This window comes from Camarhynchus parvulus, chromosome 6, assembly GCF_901933205.1.
Source record: "Camarhynchus parvulus chromosome 6, STF_HiC, whole genome shotgun sequence".
Lineage (NCBI taxonomy): Eukaryota > Metazoa > Chordata > Aves > Passeriformes > Thraupidae > Camarhynchus > Camarhynchus parvulus.
The window spans coordinates 9,433,937-9,457,713 of record NC_044576.1 but is presented as its reverse complement, the minus strand read 5'-3'; the positions used below and the strand labels follow the sequence as shown (position 1 = coordinate 9,457,713).

General features: G+C 44.8%; 2 protein-coding genes across 2 annotated transcripts; both read right to left on the bottom strand.

Annotated features, from left to right (window-relative positions):
• Positions 1–1,995: 1,995 nt before the first annotated feature.
• LRIT2 (leucine rich repeat, Ig-like and transmembrane domains 2) lies at positions 1,996–5,523 on the bottom strand. The gene is made up of 3 exons (XM_030951255.1): positions 5,462–5,523; positions 4,287–5,068; positions 1,996–2,801 (listed from the first exon to the last, which is right to left on the bottom strand). Exons 2-3 carry the CDS (start codon positions 5,053–5,055, stop codon positions 1,996–1,998), a joined length of 1,575 nt encoding a protein of 524 aa, XP_030807115.1. The 5' UTR covers positions 5,056–5,068; positions 5,462–5,523.
• A 6,846-nt stretch (positions 5,524–12,369) lies between these two features.
• Positions 12,370–22,353, bottom strand: LRIT1 (leucine rich repeat, Ig-like and transmembrane domains 1). Its single transcript, XM_030951563.1, has 4 exons — positions 22,178–22,353; positions 19,214–19,680; positions 15,678–15,983; positions 12,370–13,355 (listed from the first exon to the last, which is right to left on the bottom strand). The coding sequence occupies exons 1-4, from the start codon at positions 22,297–22,299 to the stop codon at positions 12,370–12,372; spliced, it is 1,881 nt and encodes a 626-aa protein (XP_030807423.1). The 5' UTR covers positions 22,300–22,353.
• Positions 22,354–23,777: the final 1,424 nt, after the last annotated feature.

Below are 23,777 nucleotides of genomic sequence, written 5' to 3'. Positions count from 1 at the left end.
ATCTGCAAAAGGTGCTTCTGTGCTTGGTGTGCTTCTGCTGGCAACAATGCCTTGTGCTCACCTGTTAGGTTGCCAGACAGCCACAGGCAGCCAGGCCACTTTTTAGGATGAGCAAATGGAGCCTTCTGTGGGCTGTGAGTCAGGAGAGGGGCCGTGTGGTTTTGGACACCACCAGGCTGGAAGGAGGGAGGTGAGAAGCAGGATGCCATTGGCACAGGCCATGGGCAGGGTCACAGAGAGCCCTGGCTGAGCTCCCGTGGTACAGCACACTGCAGCTGGCCCCAGGGGCAGGGAGGCAGCAGGTTCAGTCTGTGCCACTGCCCAGGGTCTGCAATTTGTTATGAACAAATCCACATGGTCAGGGGATGTTTTGTCTTTCCTTGGCTGTTTCCTCAGTGATTCAGCAGGTCTCTCCAGTCTCTACAGTGTGCTGCTGTCCCTCCCTGCTGACTGGGGTTGAAGAAGGCTGGTCATTACTGATGATGCTTTATTTACTTCCCCTCACCCACAGCCCCACACTGGTCTTCAACCGGCATCAGCTCATGGCTCACTCTGTGTCAGTAGGTGGCTTTCCCAGGACAAGGTTTTCCTGCTTGGCCAGCTGCTGCTGCCCCTTCCTCACCACTCCAGACCCCTGTGACTTGTACTGAAGCTGCCTGGCCTCCTCCATCCCTGCAGCCAAACCCCAGAGCTCCTTGGAATCCAGGTTTCTCAGCAATTTGTAACTGTAAAAGGCCAGAGATGAAGCAAAGGACATTTGTGTATTCTGAAAACCGGTCATATTTATTGCTTTTACACTAAAAGACTGACAAGACTAGGAAGTCCTGTGAAGTATTAACAATGAGAGTCAGCAATGACAAACAGATCTCTGTTCAAAAGCTGTGTGGTACGGTACAGCAGGAGGAGGTGCTGGGAAGAGAGACAGCATGGAAAACACACACCAAAAACCAAAATACAATTAGAAAGCCAAGCTACCACAGCATGAAGCTCACAACAGCTGGGGTGTCTACTCTAGATTTTTCTTTTTGAGACAACCTATAACACATATTACAAGTGCTGTGGGTCTATGGGCCACATGCTTTGGTTGTGCTGGAAAGCAAGAGGTCAAAAAAGGAAAAAGTCATGTGTCCTCAGACCTCTGAGAATCACAGCAGTGAGCTCTTCACAAGCAGAAGGCAGCTGCTTTTACATGCATCTTTGGGCTTGTTTGCCTCTAGCAAAGAGGCAAGCTTTGGTTTCAAAGCAGCAGGATAGGCAGGCACCTGTCTGCATTTAGGGAATGTGCCTGGCTTGCATCTTCAGCTCCCAACCCCATGGCCCACTATGTTCTCTGCCTCTGTCCACTTGTCCCACTAGCCTGGTTCAAGCACTTGCACTTCTCCTGTTTGTGGTACAACCAAAGCTGTGAATCTCTGAGGGTTGCGTAAACCTTGAGGAGTAAGAAAAAAAAAATCCATCCCAAAACCAACACCACCGGTCAAAATAATTTTTTTCTCCAACTAAAATAAAATCTCTTCCTCATGTTGACCCAATCCTCCCCACCATTTGCTGTTGCAAGGCTGTGACGGCAGGCGTGCCCAGCTCCCCTGTCCGTTCCCAGGAGCTGGCACGCAGGAGAAGCTGGCACCGGGCACTGGACAGAGCTGCGGGCACACAGAAATAAAGACACACCTGTGCGGGAGAGTGAGGGGACACTTCTGGCCTTTGGCCACAAGCATTACTATTGCTTCGGGGGTTGTTTTAGTTAGTGTTGGTTCTCTTGGCGTGTCAGTGTGCGTTGGTCCATGACAGTGCTGCAGGGACAGGCTACGGCGGCGCAGCTCCCCCCACACCAGCAGCACCTCCATCCCCAGGGCTCCCCGAGCCTGCCGCAAGCACCGGCGATGCGCCCGCCGTGCCCGAGCCCCGCAGCACGGAGCCGGCCCGGCGCTGTCCTTGGAGAAATCCAGCGCCGGCTGCGGCCGTGTGAAGGCGCCGCAGCGCGGCAGGGCCCGGCTAGTAGAGGTCGGCGCTGTTCCTGTGGGGCGGCCGGGCCTTGCCGGGCTCCGCGCGGTCCGGAGGCCGCCGTGCGCAGCCGTCGGGGCGGCAGAGCCCGTCCTCGCTGCCGGCGGGCAGGCTGTCCAGCGTGCTCTCCTTGCTGCCCGCCGCCTGCGCCGGGCCCCCGCGGCGGCGGCGCGGGCAGGCGCTGGGGCAGCGGGCCAGGCAGCCGGGCAGCGCCTCGGCCGTACAGGCGTACATGCCGGCCGGCACGGCCAGCACCATGGCGCACACGATGACCACGATGTGGATGAGCTTCTCGCGCTGCTCCATCTGGCTGACGTCGCTGCCCGTGACGAAGACCACGCACTGGCCCTTGCGGGGAGCCTGGTTGCGCACGGCCACGCACACCTCGTACTTGGTGGCGGGCAGCAGGTCGGTCACCGAGTACGTGTTGACCCCGGGCCCGATGTAGATGGTGTCCTTCTGGGCGGCGTCGTAGCGGCCCACAAGGAGGGTGTACCAGGTCTCCCCGGGCTCCGCGGCCGCCGCCGCCGCCGCGAACCACTCCAGGGTGATGCCATAGACCGTCTGCTTGGCGATGCGCACCTCCACATGAGCGCCCGGCTCCGCGGGGGCCGCGGGCGCCCAGCCGCGGGGCGTGGTGCTCGCCCACGGGGCCACCACCCGGAGGTTGATGGCCACCGAGGCGTTGCCCAAGAAGTTTGCGGCTGTGCAGGTGTAGTTGCCGGCGTCTGCTGGCCGTGCGGCCGGGATCAGCAGCTCCGAGCGGACGGTGTCCTCGCTGATGGGCTCCGTGGACACTGCGGGCAGAGGTGAGTGGGTCAGCAGCGAACCACCGTGCCCTTGGGCCCAAAGGCTGTGTGGGACGGGACCCGCCCGCCCAGGGACAAAGGAGTGTGCCAAACCCCACAGAGCTGACAGCAAAGCGTTGTCTGTCTGAAAGGCAATTAACACGTTGGGACACCCAGGCGTGGGACATGGGGTGTGCCCGACCCCTGGCCCAGTACAAGCGGCTGGAGGAGCTGCTGTGGGCAGAGAGAAGCTGCTGTGGGCAGAGGCCGAGCTGCCCATTGCCATCAGCATTCTTAGGTCAGGACAAACCAGGAGAGGCACTGCGGAGGCGCACCTACATTTTGGACACATTCTCCGTACTCTATTAGGATTAAATTGTCAGTCTCAAGAGGCTCAGACCAAAATAGGTGTATGAAGGTAGAAAGTGTTGGGCTGGAAGTGAAATGCAGTTTTAAGAACAGTGTGAAACCCTGTCATCTACTTAAACAGAGGTGTGTGGCTGTGGTTGAGAAGAAACTGTATGTAATTAATCAGCATGTGCTTGTGGAAAGACGCACAAGTGCTGCTGCAGCGCTGCAATTGAAGCAAATATCAGCCCAGGATTAAGGGCTAATGCTATCCTATTTAGTTAGCTGGCTTATTAGGGACACAGAACCTCTGTGCTGGCTGCCTGTATATCTTACTTCACCTGATGAAAATAGCAACTTGTCCTATTGAAGGCTCTTAGTAAAAATAAACATGAGGGAGGATGGACTGGGAGGAAGAGGAAAAGGTCTCATATTGCAACACCTTTGCTAAAGAATATAAATAAGTGAGACTTCAGGTAAACAACAACCTCTGTTTCAGTTCATTCAGAACATGAATGGACACAGACAGGAAACAGGGCTGCCAGAGTTTTGTGGTTTGTGTAGTATTTCTTGAGGGAATACATGAGAATAATGTAGAAACATACAAGTCTGTGTACATGGTTGTGGGCCCATACAAACACGTCTACATGCACATATAATTATGCAGAATGTGTGCATATATATTTGTAGTATATGACATAGTAAATTATGTAGCATATAATATTTAGTAAATATACATGCATATAATATTTAGTAAATATTCATGCATATTTAGATACCTACATTTTTATTAAATATGTACAACTAATATAAGATTAGTAGCTCCTACAATCATGTATCATGAGGAAAGAACTGCTTCTAAAATCCACAAGTACGGTAATTGTATAAAAATGAGGCCATGCTCCTTTTATCTTTGACTGATATCCTGCATGAAGCAGCTCTTCTTATGCTGGTCAGATGTGCCTAGATGCACAGGATGGTTGAGATCATTTGGATTACAGCCACCACAATAACTGTGGTGCTCTAAAGGGGCTGGGTTGCTGTGGTGACTGTGATGGCCTGCAGACCTATGTAAGTAGAATAGTACAGCATAAATTTTTAATTAAAATTACAAAACCTAAGAAGAAAAAAAAAAGCTTTGCTTACCATTAAATGCCCTTAAAAGTTTGAGTGCATAGGTCCACCAGACAGCCGGGGATGGGCTGGCTTGCACAAAGCAGGTCAGGGTGATGTTTAACCCTGCTGGGACTGTCAGGTTGGTGTCGAGGGCTGAGGTCAGGGGCTTTGTGCAGCTGTTGAGCTCCACTTCGTGAAAAAACTTCCCTGTCCTGAATTTTGGGCCTGAGCAAGTTAAATAGGAATTCATCAGGATAATAGGTGGGCCCACAGACTTGATAAACTGGACAAATCCACGCAGGCGGCAGTCGCAAATCCAGGGGTTGTCATGGAGGGCCAGCACGGCGTTGGAAATCGCTTCCAGCGGCCCCTCCGTGCTCTGGCTTCTCTGGTACACAGGCCAGTTGTAGAAGACATCCCTGGATATGATGGTAAGCTGATTGGAGGATAGATCTAAGTAGGTCAGGTTGGGCAGATAGCGCAGTGCGTGTTCTGGAAGGACATCCAGCCGGTTGTGCTTCAGATCCAGGATCTTCAGAGTTGGGGTGTCTTGAAATGCTGTCCATGGCACCGAACTTAATTTGTTCCCTTGCAAGCGCAGCTCCTTCAGAGCTGGCAGATATTCCAGGCTCTTGATGTGCATCACTGTGATGTTGTTAAAATTGAGCCACAGATACTCCAAGGCACTGACATTCTCAAAAGACCCACGGGGCAGTTCTGTTAGGTGAGAATTTTCTATTCTAATTTTCCGGATGTCCTGAGGGATGTTTGCAGGGATCTGCCTCAGCAGTGCAGACATGCAGAGCAAACTCCTAGGGAGGAAACCAGAAAATTTTCCAGGTCACAGACCACAGTTGAAGCCAATAAACCAGTTCCCTATGCAGGTCTACAAGCACTTGAATAATTATAAGGTATTGTATATAGGGCATGCATAAACCATCCATCCAGCCATCCATCCCTGGGGTTTACACCAATTTTGCTATAAAGGATGCAATTAAATAATAAAAATGGCTATGTATGTAGCTACATATCTCAGGGAAATAAGAGAAATCTCATTCTATGCTCAAGACAGCACAGTTCAAGTATTAGAGCTGGCACTCCATACTTCAGTCTGCTTGGTTTTGGTGCTCACATCATCAGCAAGTTCCTACTGGGGCTGTCTGACCCACTTCACTGGTGCTACAACAGGGTAACAGTGTTCTTACCTTCCAAAGCTGTCCTGAGAACAAGAGCATCCTGTGATGCAAGATGAAATAGATGGGTTTATCTTGTGGAAGGCCAGAAGAAGAAGAAAGATATGACAGACAGGGTCCATATTCTCCTTTAAGAAAGCACTGTGCAGGGGTTTGCACCAAACACGCCAACAGCCTCCAAGAAGCAAATCCTATTAGCTGTAATCTTCCTTGACGCAGAAATAAATCCTGCTGGGGACCCAACCCTAAGGAAGACATGCAGTGTGGTTCTCAGTCTGTGTCCAAGTGCTAAAAACCACCCCCAGGATCACTCCTGGCATTTGTCCTCCAGCTGAGGGGATTCTGGCAGACATATTTATTTGGTTGGGAATATGAAGATGGAGCCAAAACCACTTCCTTTGCCAAGCCCTTGCAAGTAATTAACCAGGCCAATTTTTTTTTCTTTTTTTTTTTTACTAATTTCACAGGATCTGTCTCTGTCTTCTGTATTTTAATTGCTTTTATCAAGGCAGAAAGCCACAGTAAGGGCCAGACTTTAGCTGTAATTTCCATAGTGCTCCATTACACAGTCCATCCTCCCCCAGACCCTGCCTGGTGGGTTCTGCTCATGGCGAGCATGAAGCCTGCTCCCCAAACTCAGATCTTACAGCATGGAAGCATAAACATGGCACCTTTTTCCTCTGAGACATAGCTGTGGCCAGTGCACAGGGGGCTTCTCTGACAAGAGTCTCTAGGAAGTCAATTTCTTTTGTATAAATACAAATGTTCAGTGCTATTCTCTGGCTTCCCTCATAAGACAGGTGCTGACTGCCTTTCAGTCATCTTGAAAAACTAAGCCGTTCTGAGAAGGGATTTTGAGTAACCAAATGTATTGATCTTTTCTAAGCCAAAAGAGCAGGTTTCAGTTACGCTTTCCAAGGAGTTCTGCGTTCTCCTGGGGCCATCTAGTGTGGATGGGCTTCACTACAGCCTGCACAGGAGCATGCCAGGGAAAAGGGCTGCAGCTCACTGCCCTTGTGTGTGACGCTGGGGCACAAAGCAAGATTAGCCTGAACCTGCTTAACCTCTAACCTATGGGACCAGGATAGAAAAGTATTTAAAGTGTGGCAGCTTAGAGCTATATGTGGCTCTCAGGATTGTGCTGCTTTCAGCCTACAGAAAACACAGGCTTGATTCTGCAGTGTTTAAATCAACAGGAGCTTTTATTTCATGGCAAATCAGCAAAATGAACTGGCGGGGAAACTTCAGGGGACTGATATTCTGTGTCTGTCCTCCATGTACAGGGAACAGGCCACAAGGATTGGGCCTGTGGGAATGCTATTGCTGGCAGTGCCTCACATCTAATCACGGGCACAGGGGATTTATTTTTGTTGTTTGGATTTTTAGCTGAAATGTTCCTTGTTTGTCCGTGGTGCAGTATTTGATTTTTCAACAACTGTCCTGTATTCAGCCCTGTCAGTGAGCTGGGAAGGGGAAAGGCTGCTGGTCTGTAGCGCAGCAGGTGCAGCAGCTGAAAGTCCCCCACTGGGGGCGTGGTGACTGCTGAGGAGTTTCTTGGTGAAGCTGCTGCTGTTGCACTGGGGGTGGCACCACTGCAGCCCTGTCACCTGAACCCTGACTCCTTGTGCACTTTCCACGTCACCAAATAGAGGGGATGCCCATGAGCAGGGCTGCTGGCTAAAGTGAGGATGTGCCAGAGCAGCAGTGGCAGCTGCCATGGGAGGGTGTGTCCTTCCCCATCACCCATCAGCCACTGGAGCACAGGGACTCAGGGACCCCCCACACCCAGAAAATGCCACAATCACCGGTGCCTTTGGTCTCTTTCTGTGGTCTGCCATGAAAATATTCCCCAAACAACAATTATAATTTCTGTTATAATAATAGTTTTATATATTTACACTTTACAATAATAACAAATATAATTTCACAACAATAAAACAGTACAAAATATTAAATATTATATTATATTATATTATATTATATTATATTATATTATATTATATTATATTATATTATATTATATTATATTATTATATTAATTTTACATATAGTTTATATATAAATATGTAGTGTTTTTATATACTCAAGGCACTTAGTATAAGTTTCTACTAAAAGCTAAAATCTGTATTCTAAATCTATATTTCTATTTCACTTTGTGACTTCATATATCTCAGTTTCTACAAGGGTTTCAGTTCAGTTCCTGTGCCTGGATTTCCCTTTTCAGTTCAGGGCCTGAGCCAGAGGAATGCCTGTTGCATTCCAACGTCTCCCCCTCCTGTTATATTATATTATCTTATATTATCTTATATTATATTATATTATATTATATTATATTATATTATATTATATTATATTATATTATATTATATTATATTATATTATATTATATTATATTATATTATATTATATTATATTATATTATATTATTACATTACATTACATTACATTACATTACATTACATTACATTACATTACATTACATTACAGTATATTATTGTATATTATAGTATATTATTATATCAAAATATAATATATCATGTAGTATATAATGATGCCCTAATAATATAATTTTATTATAATAAAATTATATTTTTTTACCCTTTACAACAGGGTAAAACAGTAACAAACTATTTATGATGTAGTTAGTTAGAAAACTCCTGGGTGTCAGGAGCAAATCCTGGAGTTTGCCCATATGTGAGCTGCAGGGCCTGGGAACAGAAAGCTTTCAGCAGAGGCAGAAGAAAATCAGTGCCTTGATATGTTCAGCTCTAGAGGAGATGGGACACCTCCCTGTGAGGGGATCAGTGGCTGAAACTCCCCCAGATCAGGCTGGACAGGTGGGAGCCATGAGGGATGGAGACACCCATCAGTGCCTGGGATTGCAGGCAGGTGGGATAGACACAGCACCCATGGCACCAGGGAGGCCCTGGGATGGGATGCTTTGGCTGTGCCAGTGGCACCAGGAGGGGCAGCTGCAGGGATTCACCACTTTTAAGGCCCAAAACCTCCTTTGCTTGAAAGAAATAGCCCTTCCTTGCCACCTTCCCACCCCTCCTCCATGGGTCTTACAGTATGTGGCAGCTAAGTCATGTCTTCAAAAGATCTTTCATGAAAAGTGAAGTGATATTTATTTACAGGTTTATAAACTACTGGAGTTTCCCTCCATGTTCATCTTCAGGCACAGAAGGTGCACAATGCCCAATGTCCTGGGATGCAGGAAGCAAAGCAATAGCCAGGGTTCTCTGTTAGAAATGCCTTAAGTAAATGAATTGTTTAACAGGAAAAAAACAACAAAGAAGAATTGCAGTTGTTTTCCTTTTCCCACAAGAGAATTCCTGCCAGTCCAGCCTATCTTCTACAGGGCTGGAAAATGCCCTTTCAAAGACTGGTATTCAGTACCATGGGCCAATGCTCTGGCTGTGTTCAGGCTGATATTTATTTGCTGCTTGAGAGGCCATTTATCTAAATATATCCCAACCCCAAGTGTAGTCAGCAGGTTCAGTATTAACCTGAGGGTCCAGTGGTGAATCACTTACCAAAGCTGGATGAATTAGGGTAGAGAGAAGGGGGAGGAGAAGAGGGAAGTAAGGGAAATAAATCCCCCAGTGTAAGCCACAGTCACTATGCTTATGTTCCCTACTGGACTGGGATTTTGCTGCCTTTTTAACTCAGCCCAGTTTATGCCTGCTTGTAAATGTAATGGTCACTGTTGTGACAGCAGATGTCCACTCAGTTCAGCTGCTCTTTAACATCATGTGGCATCCTGGCTGAAGCCAAAATGCAGAACAAGCTGTCTAAAACTCAAGCTGTCAAAATAAATCTCCACAGAGACAGTGTCTGTGGGAAATGGAGTTTAGGAGACTGCGCTGATTGCCAAAGCAAATGCCAAGAGATGACCCACTGTGTGCTGCCAGCTATGGCCAGGGAGTCAAACTCCATCTTGAAATGACATTCCTTCTTGTAAGAAATCAAGTCTGGGCTGATGCTTTTTCAGTTAGTCCCTCTGCCAGAGCTTTCAGTGTTAGAAATCACTGCTGGGCAGGACATGAGCATTGAAGGCTCCAGTTGGGTGTTTCTGACAGTGCATGTATCAAAGTGTTTAAAAATGAGTTGATGTAATACGGTTTAGTGGGCATGACAATATCCTGTCCAGGCTTGTTAAGAGGGAATGCAATAGCAGATGTTTGCTTTGGTTCTTACAGCACATCTTGAGAATTGACTTTAATCAAGAAAGAAATGGTTTCCTCCTACCTGAAGGCAAGAATGAAACTGGGTGCCTAACAGCCCTTCCATGACAAACAGAAAATCCAGTGACGTACACCTTTACATGTCTGATACCTCAGAAAAACTGACTCAGAGCATTAAAATCACATCAGCTTCCTTCATGGTTTCACATTTCCCTCATAATTTAGCAAGTACAAAGTTTCTCCTCTGACCACTGCCAGACAAGACAGAGCTTGTGCAAGTTTGTCCCTATTGCCTATTGTGTATAAACCACCAGTGCAGTAGAGAAAGGCTTGTCTTGAACAGTAGCAGCTGAGATGATAAACTGCAGTGCCTCAGCTATGAGACAGTGAGAGAGGGCACAGGAATGAGAGAAGGCACGTTTATTCTATTGGGGATCACTATTTATTGAAAGTACAAAAAATATCCAGTAGAGTCTGTAAAATTGAGCACATCCACAGTGAATGTCCCAGGATGATCCCTCGATGGAGCACAAGCAGAGAGGGCCAGTGCTGGCCCAGCTCATGTCTCCAGTCAGCTGAAAAGTGAATTCTTCTGGTTCCCAGTCAGCTCCTGACTTACAGCAAAGTCCTTGGGCAGTAGGTGCACTCTGTTCAACACAGGGAAACTTCAGGACAGCCTTGGTTCTTCAGGAGCTTACCCATGCAGGGCCATGGTTGGGACAGTTCTGCACAGCCCAGTGCTCCTGCTGCATATATGGGCAGGACCCAGGCTTACATACAGCAATCCTTGCAACTCAGCACAAAAACTGCTACATTTTTTTCCTCACTAATACAATCAGGCTGGGACAAAACTTAAAAACTTTTTATTAAACTTTATAAATAGGGAATATATCTATTGCGTACCATCTTCCATCAGTTAATTTGTTGCATTAAAATATATAATTTTACAAAACTTTACTTGTAAACCTAAAAATCTGCACAGTCCAGTGATAGAAGTAGCATGAATTATTTTATACAGAGATTGACAAATTCTCCCAATCCAAGAGAAGTTCCTTATCATTAATGCAAGGAATACAAGGAGGCCTATCAGAAACTCTTGTGGTGTATCCCTGTTGCTGGTATTTATGTTGAGATCAAATGACTTGCTTTTTCCATCAGGCCAAGTAATCTAACATAAGTGAAACCCTTCTGTACAAGGCGGACTTGCAAAATCCATACAGGGCTCCATTCCAGCCAGTGAATTTTGTTAAGCCATGCTGTACATACACATCCAGAATGTGAGTGGAAGTCCTTCCAAAAATTTTACAAACACATTTCAGAACAATTCAGCAAGCTTTATCCCTTAGCATTTCAACTTGGCTGGATCTTTCCCATTCAACATTTGGCAGAACATATATAATTTTCTTCACGAATAATATTTATTACAAAGAGAAAAATGTTACATACAGTATTACTACATAAGGGACTTGAGTGGAAAATTACACATCTGGGAATTAGTTTGTGATAAGCACTCAGATTCAAATTCCAGTGAAGCTGCAGAACTTAAATGACTGATCAATGACTATGAAAGTACATTTAGATTAATATTAGACAGCTTTTTTTCAGGGTCCTTGAATTTGTAAAATGTTTGAAACCCAAAAAGACTGCACTGAGCCTCTGCTACCACTGAGACCATAGTCAGGAATGGCTGATGTGTGCATGGCCAGTGGTCTGACACCACATCACTTTCTCCTGCTCTGCACAGAGCAACTTCTTTCCATGACCAAGTCACAAGTACCTGGCTGATCATGTGGGCCTTCACCATCAGTTTTGCCAGGACCAGTGACAGAGCTGGAGATTTTTGCAAAACTGTCTAATGTAGGTTTTCCAGTATGATTGCAAAGCATTACACCACCACACACAATGTGCAAAGTAGGCTATTGTATGATTGTAATCTAGCACAGCTGGTGTAAAACATATTCTACTAATTACAATGTAGATACAAAATGGCAGCTAGGACTGATACTGAAAGACCTTTGCTACTGTTCCATATCTTTAGAAGAGAGTTTAGGGCCAAAATGCAATCAGCAAATGCTCTCTATTTTGCAGTCTTTGGAATTGATTGGGTTTTGTCTCTTCATTTCTATCTCCTTTGCACATTTCTCTGAATTCAGAGCATTGAGTTGTAATTATGTTGGACATATTAGAAAGGGTTGCTGTACATCTCTATTCAGTGATCTATTAAGCATCAAGCTGCATGTTTCATGCAAACATGGGGGATGTAAAAGGTGAGACTCTCAATCTTCACCTTCATAAGTGTTTTTATTAAAATTACTAAATATTCCCTTGGCTTGTCAACCAAAAGAACATCAAAAGAGCTAATAAAATGCGTAGCATATTGCAGAGCAGGTCCTAAACAATACCAAGCAGAGCACACTCAGAAATGTTTCTTAATGTCCTTACACTTAGTGTGCATACTTCATTTGACAGGAAAAAGGAAAAAAACTAAAAAAAAGTGGTCCAGTAGAACGAGGCCATTATCAGAGAAGCTTTTGACTCTGTACAAAGCAGCCAACCCCAAGTGGTGTGAGCAATATGTTTCTGTAAAGCTTGGGCACCATCTACCCTCTTGCATCCTCTTCCAGAACATGTCAGAGACAGAAGCATGGACATGGTGGTGTGCAGTGCTGGAGCAGAGTCACAGAACAGCCACCCACTTCCCCCTGGGCGAGCTGACAGCCAGCCTAGGTACTGTCAGCAGAAGTATTCATTAGGCTGTCCCTCTATCTTTGGTATGGCTTCCGAGTCCACGCTGGAGCGGGCGGACAGCAGCCTGTTGGACTCGTCAGGGGTGTGCCTGGTCAGGTATTCTCCCTCCACGCCCTTGGCCTTGGCCCCAGGGGACAGGCTTTCGAAGGTGACGTACGATTCCTGCACATCCTTGGGCTTGCGCACAAAGCATTTCTTGCAGCGCCGTTTCAGGGCTCCGCAGCAGACCACCAGGGTCAGAGGAACAGCAATGACACAGGCCACGCTGATGACAACCACGTTGATGAGCTTCTGCGTCCCTCCTGCACTGACAACTTCGTCTGTGGAAAATATGATGCACTGCTCCTTCCTGGGGATCAGCCCTTTCACACAGACGCACACGATGTATTTGGTCTTTGGCAGCAGCCCGTAAAGAGTGACCTTGGTCTTCCCTGGCTCCACATTGATCCGCCGCATGTCCCTCTCCCCAAAGACGGCATAAAGGACACTGAACACCGTGGTGTTCTTTGCCATAGGCGCCTTCCAGGCCAGGGTGATGCTCTGGTCGGTGTCCCCTATGACCCTGACAGACCTCACCATCCTCTCTGGCTCCTGCTGGCCCGTGGTGGGGCTCACCAGCAGGTTCTGGGGGTTGCTGTCCTGAGCCATGTCCGGGAGGAGGACGCTGTCTCCGGTGCCCGCCCCAGCCCCCAGCGTGGGCACGGTGGAGGTGGTGATAACGTACCTGGCCACCAGTTTGTCATTGTAGGCAGCTGCCTCCATCCCGCTGGCCTTGCCATTCCATGTGCCTTTGGCACTAGAGGTAGGGTCATCCGTGCTTTCTGAGTCTGTGATGATGAGCGAGATGAAGGCCTCTGTTGCTCCCAGGAAATTCTTTGCTTTACAGATGTACTCCCCAGAGTCAAGGTAAGAGACTACAGGCAGGCCCAGGATAGACCAGCTCATCCCATCACTGGAAATCTCTTGGTGAACTGCAGGGCAGGAAAGATGTTAAATGAACAGGCAATAGTAAATTGAATTAATTCCATGTTTGTAAAATATTGAGACTCTATCACCAAATATCTGCTTGATAAAGTATATGATAAAGAATCATAATTTCTGCTTGCCACCAAGAACATTACAAAATCAAAGTAAACCTAAGAAAAAGACTATAATTAGATTACATCAGGATTTGAACTGCTTCAAAATGAATATACATGAAAAAGTTGATGCTATTTCCTTCAAATTGATGTACAACCTGAAAACATAACAGGAAAGGTTCTTCCATTAAAAAGAAAAGTTCTTGAAAGTTCTTATATAGGTGCAATACTTAAAAGAGTGGAAGGAGCAGGCAGCAACATGATCTATTCGAGCATTAGATGCAGACTGTGGAGGCAAAGAAAATACAAACAGTGGAGATTTTATTGTAATAAACACACACAGACTAGCCTAGAGTATATGGAAAAATAGTTGAAAGATAATATCCCTTCTACTGCTCAATTATTGCAGGTGTTTATCCTTACACAGGTGTACATTTGGTTACCACCAAATGATATGTACATAGCTGAGTGTTGATTTGCTCATGTGATTTACTTGCAGACTAAAACTAGCTTTTTTGCCTTTTTCTATTGGTGCAAAGAAAAAAAAAGAGTTGGGATTTTGTGGAAGGGTAAAGCACCCTCATCATTATTTAACCAGCCTTCTTAGGATGGGCACGTGCTGTCTCAGCCCTTTCCTGCTGAAAGGTAAACCAGGGAGATGTCTGAAAGGCAAAGGTAAGAGAATGCAAACTTCTTCCAAGCCCTCTTGGAGTCAGGATCCAGCCTTGGCAACCAGGGTCCCTTCAAATGGCAGCAAAATATAAGGTAACAGAAGTTACTTTTTCAGCTTAATTATTTACTCAATATTTTAAAAAGCATAAAGCTGTGGGTCTACCTATGGCAATTACCTGTAGATACAGACTGTGGGCTGTTTCTCACTCCTTTCTGCTCAGAACACCAGCATTTCAAATAGTCATATTATAGCATTGGCACAGAAGCTGCCATTGTTGAGAAATAGCCTATCTTTCCAGCCAGCTTTTTATTGAAAGGTGCTAGCAGCTGATTTAATAGGGGCACAAAATACATCATTCTCAGTTGTAGCTCAAAGTAAACTCAACACAGGCTTTCAGGAAATCACCCCATTCTATTTTTTGTGGAGGCTCTGTTTCAGGTGTAGGAGGGATGTTTGCAGCACGATGGGTACACATTACCATTATGAGGAGCAGCTCTGCTACATCCTGCACACCGTGCACAACAGAGCAATGACTTGTGCAGATCCCAGGAAATTACACTTGTTACAAATGGTTCCACTGCTGTGAAAGAGAATTGCTCTCTTCCCTGTTCTGTGCACCAAGGAGCCCTGTAACCCTTTGAAGATCAGACCCAATACTTAGCAATTTATCTGCTGGGTTTAGATCCTCTATGAAAGTCAGGGCAGGACTAGCGTACAGGAGTATTCAGGGCAGGTTGGAGGCAGGAAGGTTCAGGTCCTGACTGAAAACTTGTAGGACAAGAAGCTAAGGACAACTGTCTTCAGCAGAGCAAAGGTTTCTTCCCTAAATTCCCCACAAATTAAAGGACCAGTGTTGCAATTACAGCTCCAGACTTTCTTGTGAATGGAAATGAAATCATGATCAGTCACAAAACCAGGATCTGTCTGAAGGCTTCCCCCAGGAGAGGTGCTCAGACCAAGTGGTCAGGGTTTCTTTCACTGAGAGCTTGTCAGTCTATCAGGGAATGATTCCTTGGGGACGTTCCCACTGAAATATTGTATCCTTCAGCACTTTAGTGGGTCTTTTTGTCTTTTAATATATCAGTAATGCTGTATGTTTGCATCCTTTTCTTCTACAGCTGATCTGAATCCCAGTTGAATTCACATCAGACATCTCTCTGCCAGAGGTGTTTGCTAATGGATTAGCAATACAATAGATTAATAGAATAGAGAATAATAGAATAATTCAGTGGGAAGCCTTTCCAGTGACTGAATAACTAACTAACTGAAAACAGCTAATTGCTACTGTTGGAAATATTTCATTTCTTTAGCTCCAACAAATTTCCAGAAAATCCCTTGACTTGTCTCACCCCCACAATTGCTATGAAACAAAGCAAAACCAACTTCCTACACGTGATAACACACATTTATCTGGTAACATTAAGATCAACATAGAAGTAATTTTATAGTCTATAGAAAATCACAATGCAAGAGTGGATTGTACCTCGTACAGGCCTGTCTCACTCATTCCATGTGTGCAGAAAAGCATAAACCAAACCCACCTGTGCCATTCAGCTGAGCCCCATCAGCTCTCCTCCAGCTGAGCTCGGGGATGGGCACGCCCGTGGTGCCACAGCGCAGCAGCACCGTGCTGCCCAGGATGGTCTTCACCTTGGCTACAGACGTGTGCACCACGGGGCTCTGGCACTTCCTCAGCTCCACCTGGCTGAAGAAGACTCCTGCAAGGCTCCTGGGGGTGAAGCATTTCAGCCTGGGCTCAATGAAGGCTATGTTAGGAGACTGGAAATTTAGGAAATGCACCATTTCGTACAGACTGCAGTCACACACCCAAGGATTGTCTTGCAAACCTGTCAAAAAGATATTAGGGCACTAAGTCACTCCAACAGCACCTTTTGTTTCTGCCACTTTTATTTCTATTTTTCAGCAGGACACAGTGTGATAGACTCCCAGTCTGCTCTGCAAGAACTGCCTGTGCAGGAGTATGTGGGGTGGGGAGGGGTGTGTCCCCCCACTGCTGCTGCATGAGTCTGATGGATCCCACATTTGTTCCATTCCAGAATGGAATAAATGTGACTTGCTAAAGTATCTCCAAATCTGGATCTGAAATCATATTCTTTAAGTTCAAAGCAGGATTATTCATATCGTGAAAACATTGTGATTTGTGCACATAAAGAAGCAAAACAAGAACTTATTATAAACACATTTTGTTCCTGGATGAAAAAAAAAGTACTCATGGGAGAAGGGCTGTGGATTCTTTTGGCATGAGGAGACTATGAAGTCTCTGAAAGGCCAGAAAGTTCTCACTGGACATTCTTAAAATACTGGTCAGATTGTCATGCCACTTTTCACACCTGCAATAGCAGTAGCTGATCCTAATTGCCTGTCATAGTTCTCTTCCAGCCCTTTTATTCTAAGTTATTTTCATTATTCAGGCAATCAGTTGCCTTTCCTGAAATGTTGATTTATACTGGATAACATGAAAGACCTGTTTTAAGGATTAAATTGAAGAGTATGTCTGTTAGGCTATGCAAAAATATAGATAGACCATAACTATATTAAGGCTATACACTCAGAAAGAGATATATTGAAAATCACACTCCTGTTTCAGACTCTTTGAATGTTTCTCTTCTTTATTCTGCTCTCCCAGTTTGCACCTATTGAATTCCAATTCTGAAAAAGTTATGCCTTATTAAAAATAGACCAGTGAAGATAGTACTGAAAAAGCAAATTTGGAACTGGAGCAATGCATATCCATGAACAGAAGTTGCTGCATCTGATTAAATCTGTGTCATCCCATTTACAAATGTTCACATCCAGCTGTGCTGTGGCCAGGTTGTGGTCTCTAATGATTTTAGCTAGCAGAATTGGCACTAGGGATATGAATGCCATCCAACCCCAGGCACACATTTGAAGCCTAAACCAGGAGCATGGCTCCCAGGCCTCCTGCCTGCCACAGGAGTGAGCTCTGCTCCCTGTGAGGGGGCTGCACTCCTCTTCTCCGTGCACAGCCCAAGGACATGCCTGGGGCTGGCACCTGCCTGAAAGGGAACAGTACTGATACTCCCTCACACTGTTTTAAAGATGCTGCTGAAAAGTTCTTCTGAGTGCATTCCATATCTTCTTCCCTGGGCTTAGAAGAGGATCTGGAAGTGATGGGTTTTGGCAGGAGGTCAGTTCTTGTAAATTAATATGTTAAAGTGAAGGGGGACTAAGTAAAAAATGAACATTCTGCTTGGCTTTGTTGTTTTGTGGCCTTTTTCTAGCAGTTTCTAGTTCATGCACTAGATAGCAATTGATCCCAGGTTCCCCAGCAGGTGCCCCAGCTCCAGCTGGAGCAGCAGCACCACAGAGCCAGTGAGGCTTTTGCTGGGCTGCACAGCACAGTTCTGTGGGCTCACGTGGGCAGGCCTCATGTGGAAGAGCTTGCACCCTTGGCACAGACTGTTAGCCAGCAACTTAGCAGAGGAATTACTTCTTCTTGAAGGAGTCTGCAAGCTCTGGAGTCACAGTGATGCACTGCAGACAAGGAATGGATTGGGCTGACTCTTTTTATTATTCATGATTTTTTATGCCTCCATGAGAAACAGTCATGAGCAGTGTGAAACAGAAACATGCAGCTGTGTTTTCCCTGCCTGCTCCTGTGAGGGACATGCATTTTACCTACATGGTTCCTGTGGGTGTCCACAGGACCTGGAAGCTGGAGTGTCTGTACATTACTGCATTAATTTTAGCATTGTACTCATATGGCAACATGAATTTTTTAGGATCCTGGCACAATCAGCCTGTGCATAGCTGGATACTACTCAATTTGGCCACATGCATCAAGGCATGATCTGTTCTTGATAAAACACTCTCCTAATCTATATTGAATGGAATAACATTTTTACACATAACTTGACTCTAAAAATAAAAAGGGAAAAGTATGATCTTGGCAGTCTTGCCATGAATGAAATGGGCAATCCCAAACTGCCAATTTTGGCTTAAAGAACTTGTTACTGCATCTGGCAAAACAGGATTATGAAACACCTGCTCCTCTCCTGATGCTAGTGAAACCTTCAGCAACATCTGCTAAGGACACTAAAAGCTTTGTAGGTGGTATTTTGTATCTTTTTTTAAGTCTTGTATCTCTTTCCACTGCAATCCGGTTTTTAAAACTTCACCTCCCTAAATTTATCAAGGGAACCAAGAGCAGCAGGTACTTTCCAGAGTGAGAGGAAACTTGCAGTGCCTCTGCTGAGATGATCAGCAGGTGCCTGAACTCATCCCTCACTGCAGAGGCTGTACATGCAGATGGCAACAACTCTGAGCCACCATCAACCTGCCGTGGATTTGAACAGTGAACAATTGCTAAAAGACCATGTAATAGTCCCCTGAACTAGGAAATGTGCTCAAAGCCTCACCTGGGCATCCTGCAACTGAGAGTCAGGTGTGAGACACCCTGACACAAAAATGGATAATTGCCCCTAAGCCATACCTCTGGGGAGCCTAGAGCTGCCCCCAGAAAGGAGCTTCATAGCTGTCCTTCAAGGCAGCACCATCTTGGTGTGTTTGGGTAGACTAGGGTTTAATTCTGTGTGAACAGATAAACAAGACTCTGGGAAGAGACAAATTGGCAGCTCTGACCCAGATTTTATACTCAGTCATGGCATTATTCCTCTTTAATTTAGGCATAATAAATTATCCATCCTTTTCTTTAGTTCTGCTTAAAATGGGTCAATTCCAAACACAGTGCTATTAGAAAAGAGCACACAAATGATGAAGAACTGTAAACGTTTGTATTTCTATCCAAAATGGCAGTGGCAATAACTAAAAAAGCCTTGAGCAAGAGTCACCAATTTTGTGCTGCAAAGATCCAAGCAAGTAATCAAATTTATGGCATAATAAGATGGGTGTGATGAGCCTGAGGTGAGTTTGTTAATATGCAAATGAATTTACACATATTATTTAGGGTATTAAATTGTATACATATAATAGCAGGGTACTTGCTACAGTAACCACAGTGAGCGGAAAATACTGCAAGGAGATGAGGAACTCTTGACATTTGTGCCCCTTGCAAAATGGCAGGCACTTCTCTTACCTAGGATGATCTTGGAGTTATCATTGGGGAAGTAGGGAACAGCCTGGAGGTTGGCCCAGGTGGCAATGAGAGCCTGAGGAAGAGTCATCAGCTTATTGCTGGACAGATCCAGGTATGTGATGTTCTTGACATAACGAGCAGCATCTGGAGGGACTGAGGTGAGTTCATTGTTGTGCAAATCTAGGAGCCTCAGCTGGGGCATGCCAGCCAGGCTCTCCCAGGGGAATGAGATTAGGTTGTTCCCAGCCAGCCTCAGCTCCTGCAGACGACGAAGGCCCTTGAAGGTGATGCTGCTGAGGCTGCCCAGGGAGTTATAGGGCATCCAGAGGTACTCCAGGTTGTGGAGCAGGTGGAAAGCCTCTCCTGGCACCCTGCGGATGGCTGTCTTTTCTATCCGAAGCTTGCTTGTATCAACAGGGATGTTCACAGGAGGGAGGGTCATCTCTGGGTCATTACACAGCACTGTCCTGGTGGGGAAAGACAAGGATGAGCAAAGAGGTGACTTTCTTTTATTTTGAAATTATTTGAAACCTTATTTTAATGCAAGATTTTGATCTGCCTTTCTATTTTCACAAGATTTCTTCTTGCCGTTTCATTCTTGCTGCTGATCTCTGCATCATCACCATAAATACATCAGCCTGCAGTAATTAACATGTGCCTTCTGACTGCAGAGATCACAGTGTTGTGCCTCTCCTGGAGAGGTGTGAGTCCGAATCTGACCCTTTGAGTGTTCCTGTTGGGTTTTGCTATCAGTTTTTTTTAGAGTCCTTATGATAGCAGTGACAACATTCATGCACAGAGGATTCTAGTGCAAGTTAAAACAAAAGGATCCATAAATTGAACTACAAAAGCCCTACAAAAAGAAGCCTTATTGACATGTGGGAGGGCAAGAAGTTATATAGATTAAGTATGACAGAGAAACTCTGGTTTGAGAAATGAGGATAAGAAAGCCAGCTAACAACTCCTTGGAAATGCTCTGGAGTAAGCTCTGCGTTACTATGGAGGGTGTGTAAAGATGGTAGCAGTCACTGCACTGCAGACACATCTAGTCATGAGAGTGAAAGCACAGAAAATTAACTCTTTGGAAAATGCTATACTGAAAGCAAGACAGATTTATGTGTTTTAATCACTCCTCCCCATTTCTAATCTCTAAAGATCAAGGCCTGAAAATCCTGTGCTGCATTTTGCAGCCTTCATACAAAAAATTGTGACTTGGGATTGTAGAGAGCCATGAGAAATAAAGGGAGACAAAACAGGTCTCTCAGACTGAATTTTAATTTGCCTATCAGCAAGTAGGGGAAGGCAAGTTCTTAACAAAACACCAAGCCACCTGCAAAAGGTAAGAGGTTGGATGGGCATGTTCCAGTCTACTCGCTGAACAAGACACCACAAGAAATGGAATGTGATCAGTCAGGGAACGTTTTCCTATCACACTGCCTCTATAAACAGAATATTACAAAGCTGTCAAAACCAGGCTGGTTTTGGCTGAAAGCAATTATTCTTCTACTATCAACAAAAATATATAACATTGCTGAACTGCTCAAGCAGACTTCCCGGATTTAAATGCTATTTGAGCCTACAGTTAAATTGTTAATTTATAATCAAAACACAGTACATTACTCTCACCCAACACTTTTATTGTGGCATTAAATCCTGCCCACCCTCTGCTGAAGGCTTAGATTTGAGTAAGCTAAAAATCTACCAAATAAGAAAAATCCAGAAATCCACTTTAAATAAAACATTTTACTTTGTGTAGTCCCGTCACAAAATGTTACTAACAGAAAGACCATGGCTGTAAAGCAGAATGCTTCTCATAGTGTCCCTAAATTATGTCAGTGAGCACTAAACATTTAATCTATGGGATAATCTCCTTCTGGTGAGAAATATGAATCATAATGCAGAAAAAAGGGTGGCATTATGCTCCTTAAGGGACTAATGGATATTTGCTTCATTATGTATCTTACTAAAATGTACAACAGCTTTTTCCAGTCACTGAGAGGAAATTCCCCTGGGAACTGTGACATTTATGGAAAAATAATTGGCTCTCACGCTGTTGCACTTCCTTTTAGCAATTTCAGGGTACTTGTGTCTCTACCATGCTTCTTCTTACTGTGAAAGTTTCTAGTATTAAATCTATAGCACCATAAAAATGATAAGAAAGACCTATTTCATGGGGTTCCAAAATATGTCATTTCAGTAATGAAAAAATATTTCAATCTAGAAAAAGTTTATTATAAAGGATTTTGCAAATCCTCTATCTCTGTCACAAAACTTCCTCTGCTGTGAACCACACCTTATGAAAATATGAGCTCTATTTTCTTTAAGTCAGATACTTTGTGCTTACCCTTCAGAAGGACTCTTTTATAACAGTCCTCCAGAGAAATGTGTGTTCAATGGCTTTGCATTCAAAGATGGGTGGCCTTCTGATCTTGCCTTCTTTTTTAATGGAAAGTTTCCAGTCTGAGAATTAACTTCTTTGTATTTTTATTTTGTTGTTACTGTCTGGTTTTTTAGTTCATTTTTGTCTAAAGTCTATTGCTATGCCTAAAATCACCAGCTGAAGGATTTTTAAAGTAAATTGTTGGGCTTGTACCACAACATGAATCAAATCTAGTCACACTTTAGCAACAAACCAGCAGAGCAGAATAAAACCTTTTAGAACCAGAATTTTCAGCAGAAAGGTTATATATATATATATATATATAGTTTAAATTTTATTCCCTTTTTGCCATTACACCAGCAATAATTATGTCACTCCTGTTCTCACAGAGGAGATGCCCGAACGCTTTCTCTGAAATCAGCTTACTGTGTTTTCAGGAGCTAATCCTCTGCAAATATAGCTAGAGCGTGGAGCAACTGGAAAAATAATGGTTACAAAGAGCAGAGACAATATTTTCTCCTGCGAGCATCCTTGGAGAGGAGCAGAACCACCCCCCGAGCCCGCCGCGGGAGCGCCCGGCGTACCTGGCCTTGGTCCCGTCGCCGAGGCTGTGGAAGGCGCAGCTGCACTGCGAGGGGCAGGAGCCGCCGGCCCGGGGCAGCCCCGCCAGCGCCCAGCAGCACAGCAGAGTCACCGCCAGCCGCATGGCACCTGGGCATGGGCACACCTGGCTCTAGGCTGCGTGCGGGGCTTCGCCTATTGTTCTGTCCATCGGCCGGTCACATCTTGTTAACTCCCTTTTGTTTTCAGCCACACTGTGATCTTCCAGCCCTCGCTGAGTCCATCAGATAAAAAAGGATAGGCAGGGATTAAGGATGGGGACTTGAGTTATTTTCATGAAGGTGCTTATTGCTTCCCGGAACCACTAACGGCATTTCTTCCTTCAGCAGCCCCTTCAAAACACCCTCCTCTGGCAGCCTGGGGCTCTCATGTAAGAAAAAAGCAAATCTATTTTTGGGGGACATACATCACAGGCAAGACAACTGTAATCTGACCAGGAATTAGCAATAATTTACTTCCTCGCAGAGGTATTGGTAAAATTTAAAAGTTATTTGTGCTAATGGAATGTAAGCCTTCTATCTAAGAACACTAATATATTTATATATATAGTGATGCTATTAAAAGGCTTTATTTTCTTTTAAAGACTCCTAGTTGGATAAAGCAATTATTGAACTGTTGGCAACAAGCCTGCTACTGCTAAACAGTTAATAACCCAGTAAATATGTACATATTTCAGTTTCTACCAGGGCTAGCACACACCTGCAGGACTGACCACTGGCTCTGACTCACTGACACAGCTAAGCTCAGGTAAGGGCCCCTTCTGGGGAGTGCCACCTGATGCAGAGCTGAGTGGCAGGAATTCAGGAATGCTAAGAACAGCTCAGCTCTCTCTTAAGGTCAGCTGAAGACACCTCACTTTTCCAGCATTCCTCCCTGTTGCGGTCCTGTTGTTTTCTTTTTGGCATACATAATGAGAAGGTACCACTCAGAAGTGCAGCAATAACACACCTGTCTATATACAAACTACCTGAGGGTTAATGACTGTGCTTACGTCAGTGTTGTTCCTAACGAAGATTGCTCACCAGGATTTCTGGAGTGGAGCTCTTCTCATGCAGAGTTCAACCTGTGTTCTTCAGAATGAAATTATGCTGCTGATTTTTCAGTAATTCTGGGTAATGAACTTTCAGTTTCAAGGTAATCTAGAGTAGTTTGGGGCTAACTATTAAACAGACATTTTATGGTGCCATAGTTTCACATAAGCTTGTTTCACATGAGCTTGTTTCACAAGTTATTCTGATAATTAATTAAGGCTTGCAGAAATAATTTATTGAGATGATGGCCCAAAGGATTACTTTTCCCCCTGCTGTTTTCACATTCTACATTTACTGTTGTTCAAAGAGAAATTCAAGTATCTTATCATTTATTTCTGAAGAGATGAGAACATAATGCAGTGCTGCTCATTAACTGTCCATAGTTATTCTCTCATTGACTTCCATTAGGTCCCATTTCTAGATTTAATGATTTCTCAGTTCCCGTAATGATCTCCAAGCTAAGACCAAGCTTATTGGTTTTTTTTAGTGTACTCATTGGTCAGCTTGCCTTGCTGCCCAGACTCTGCCTCAG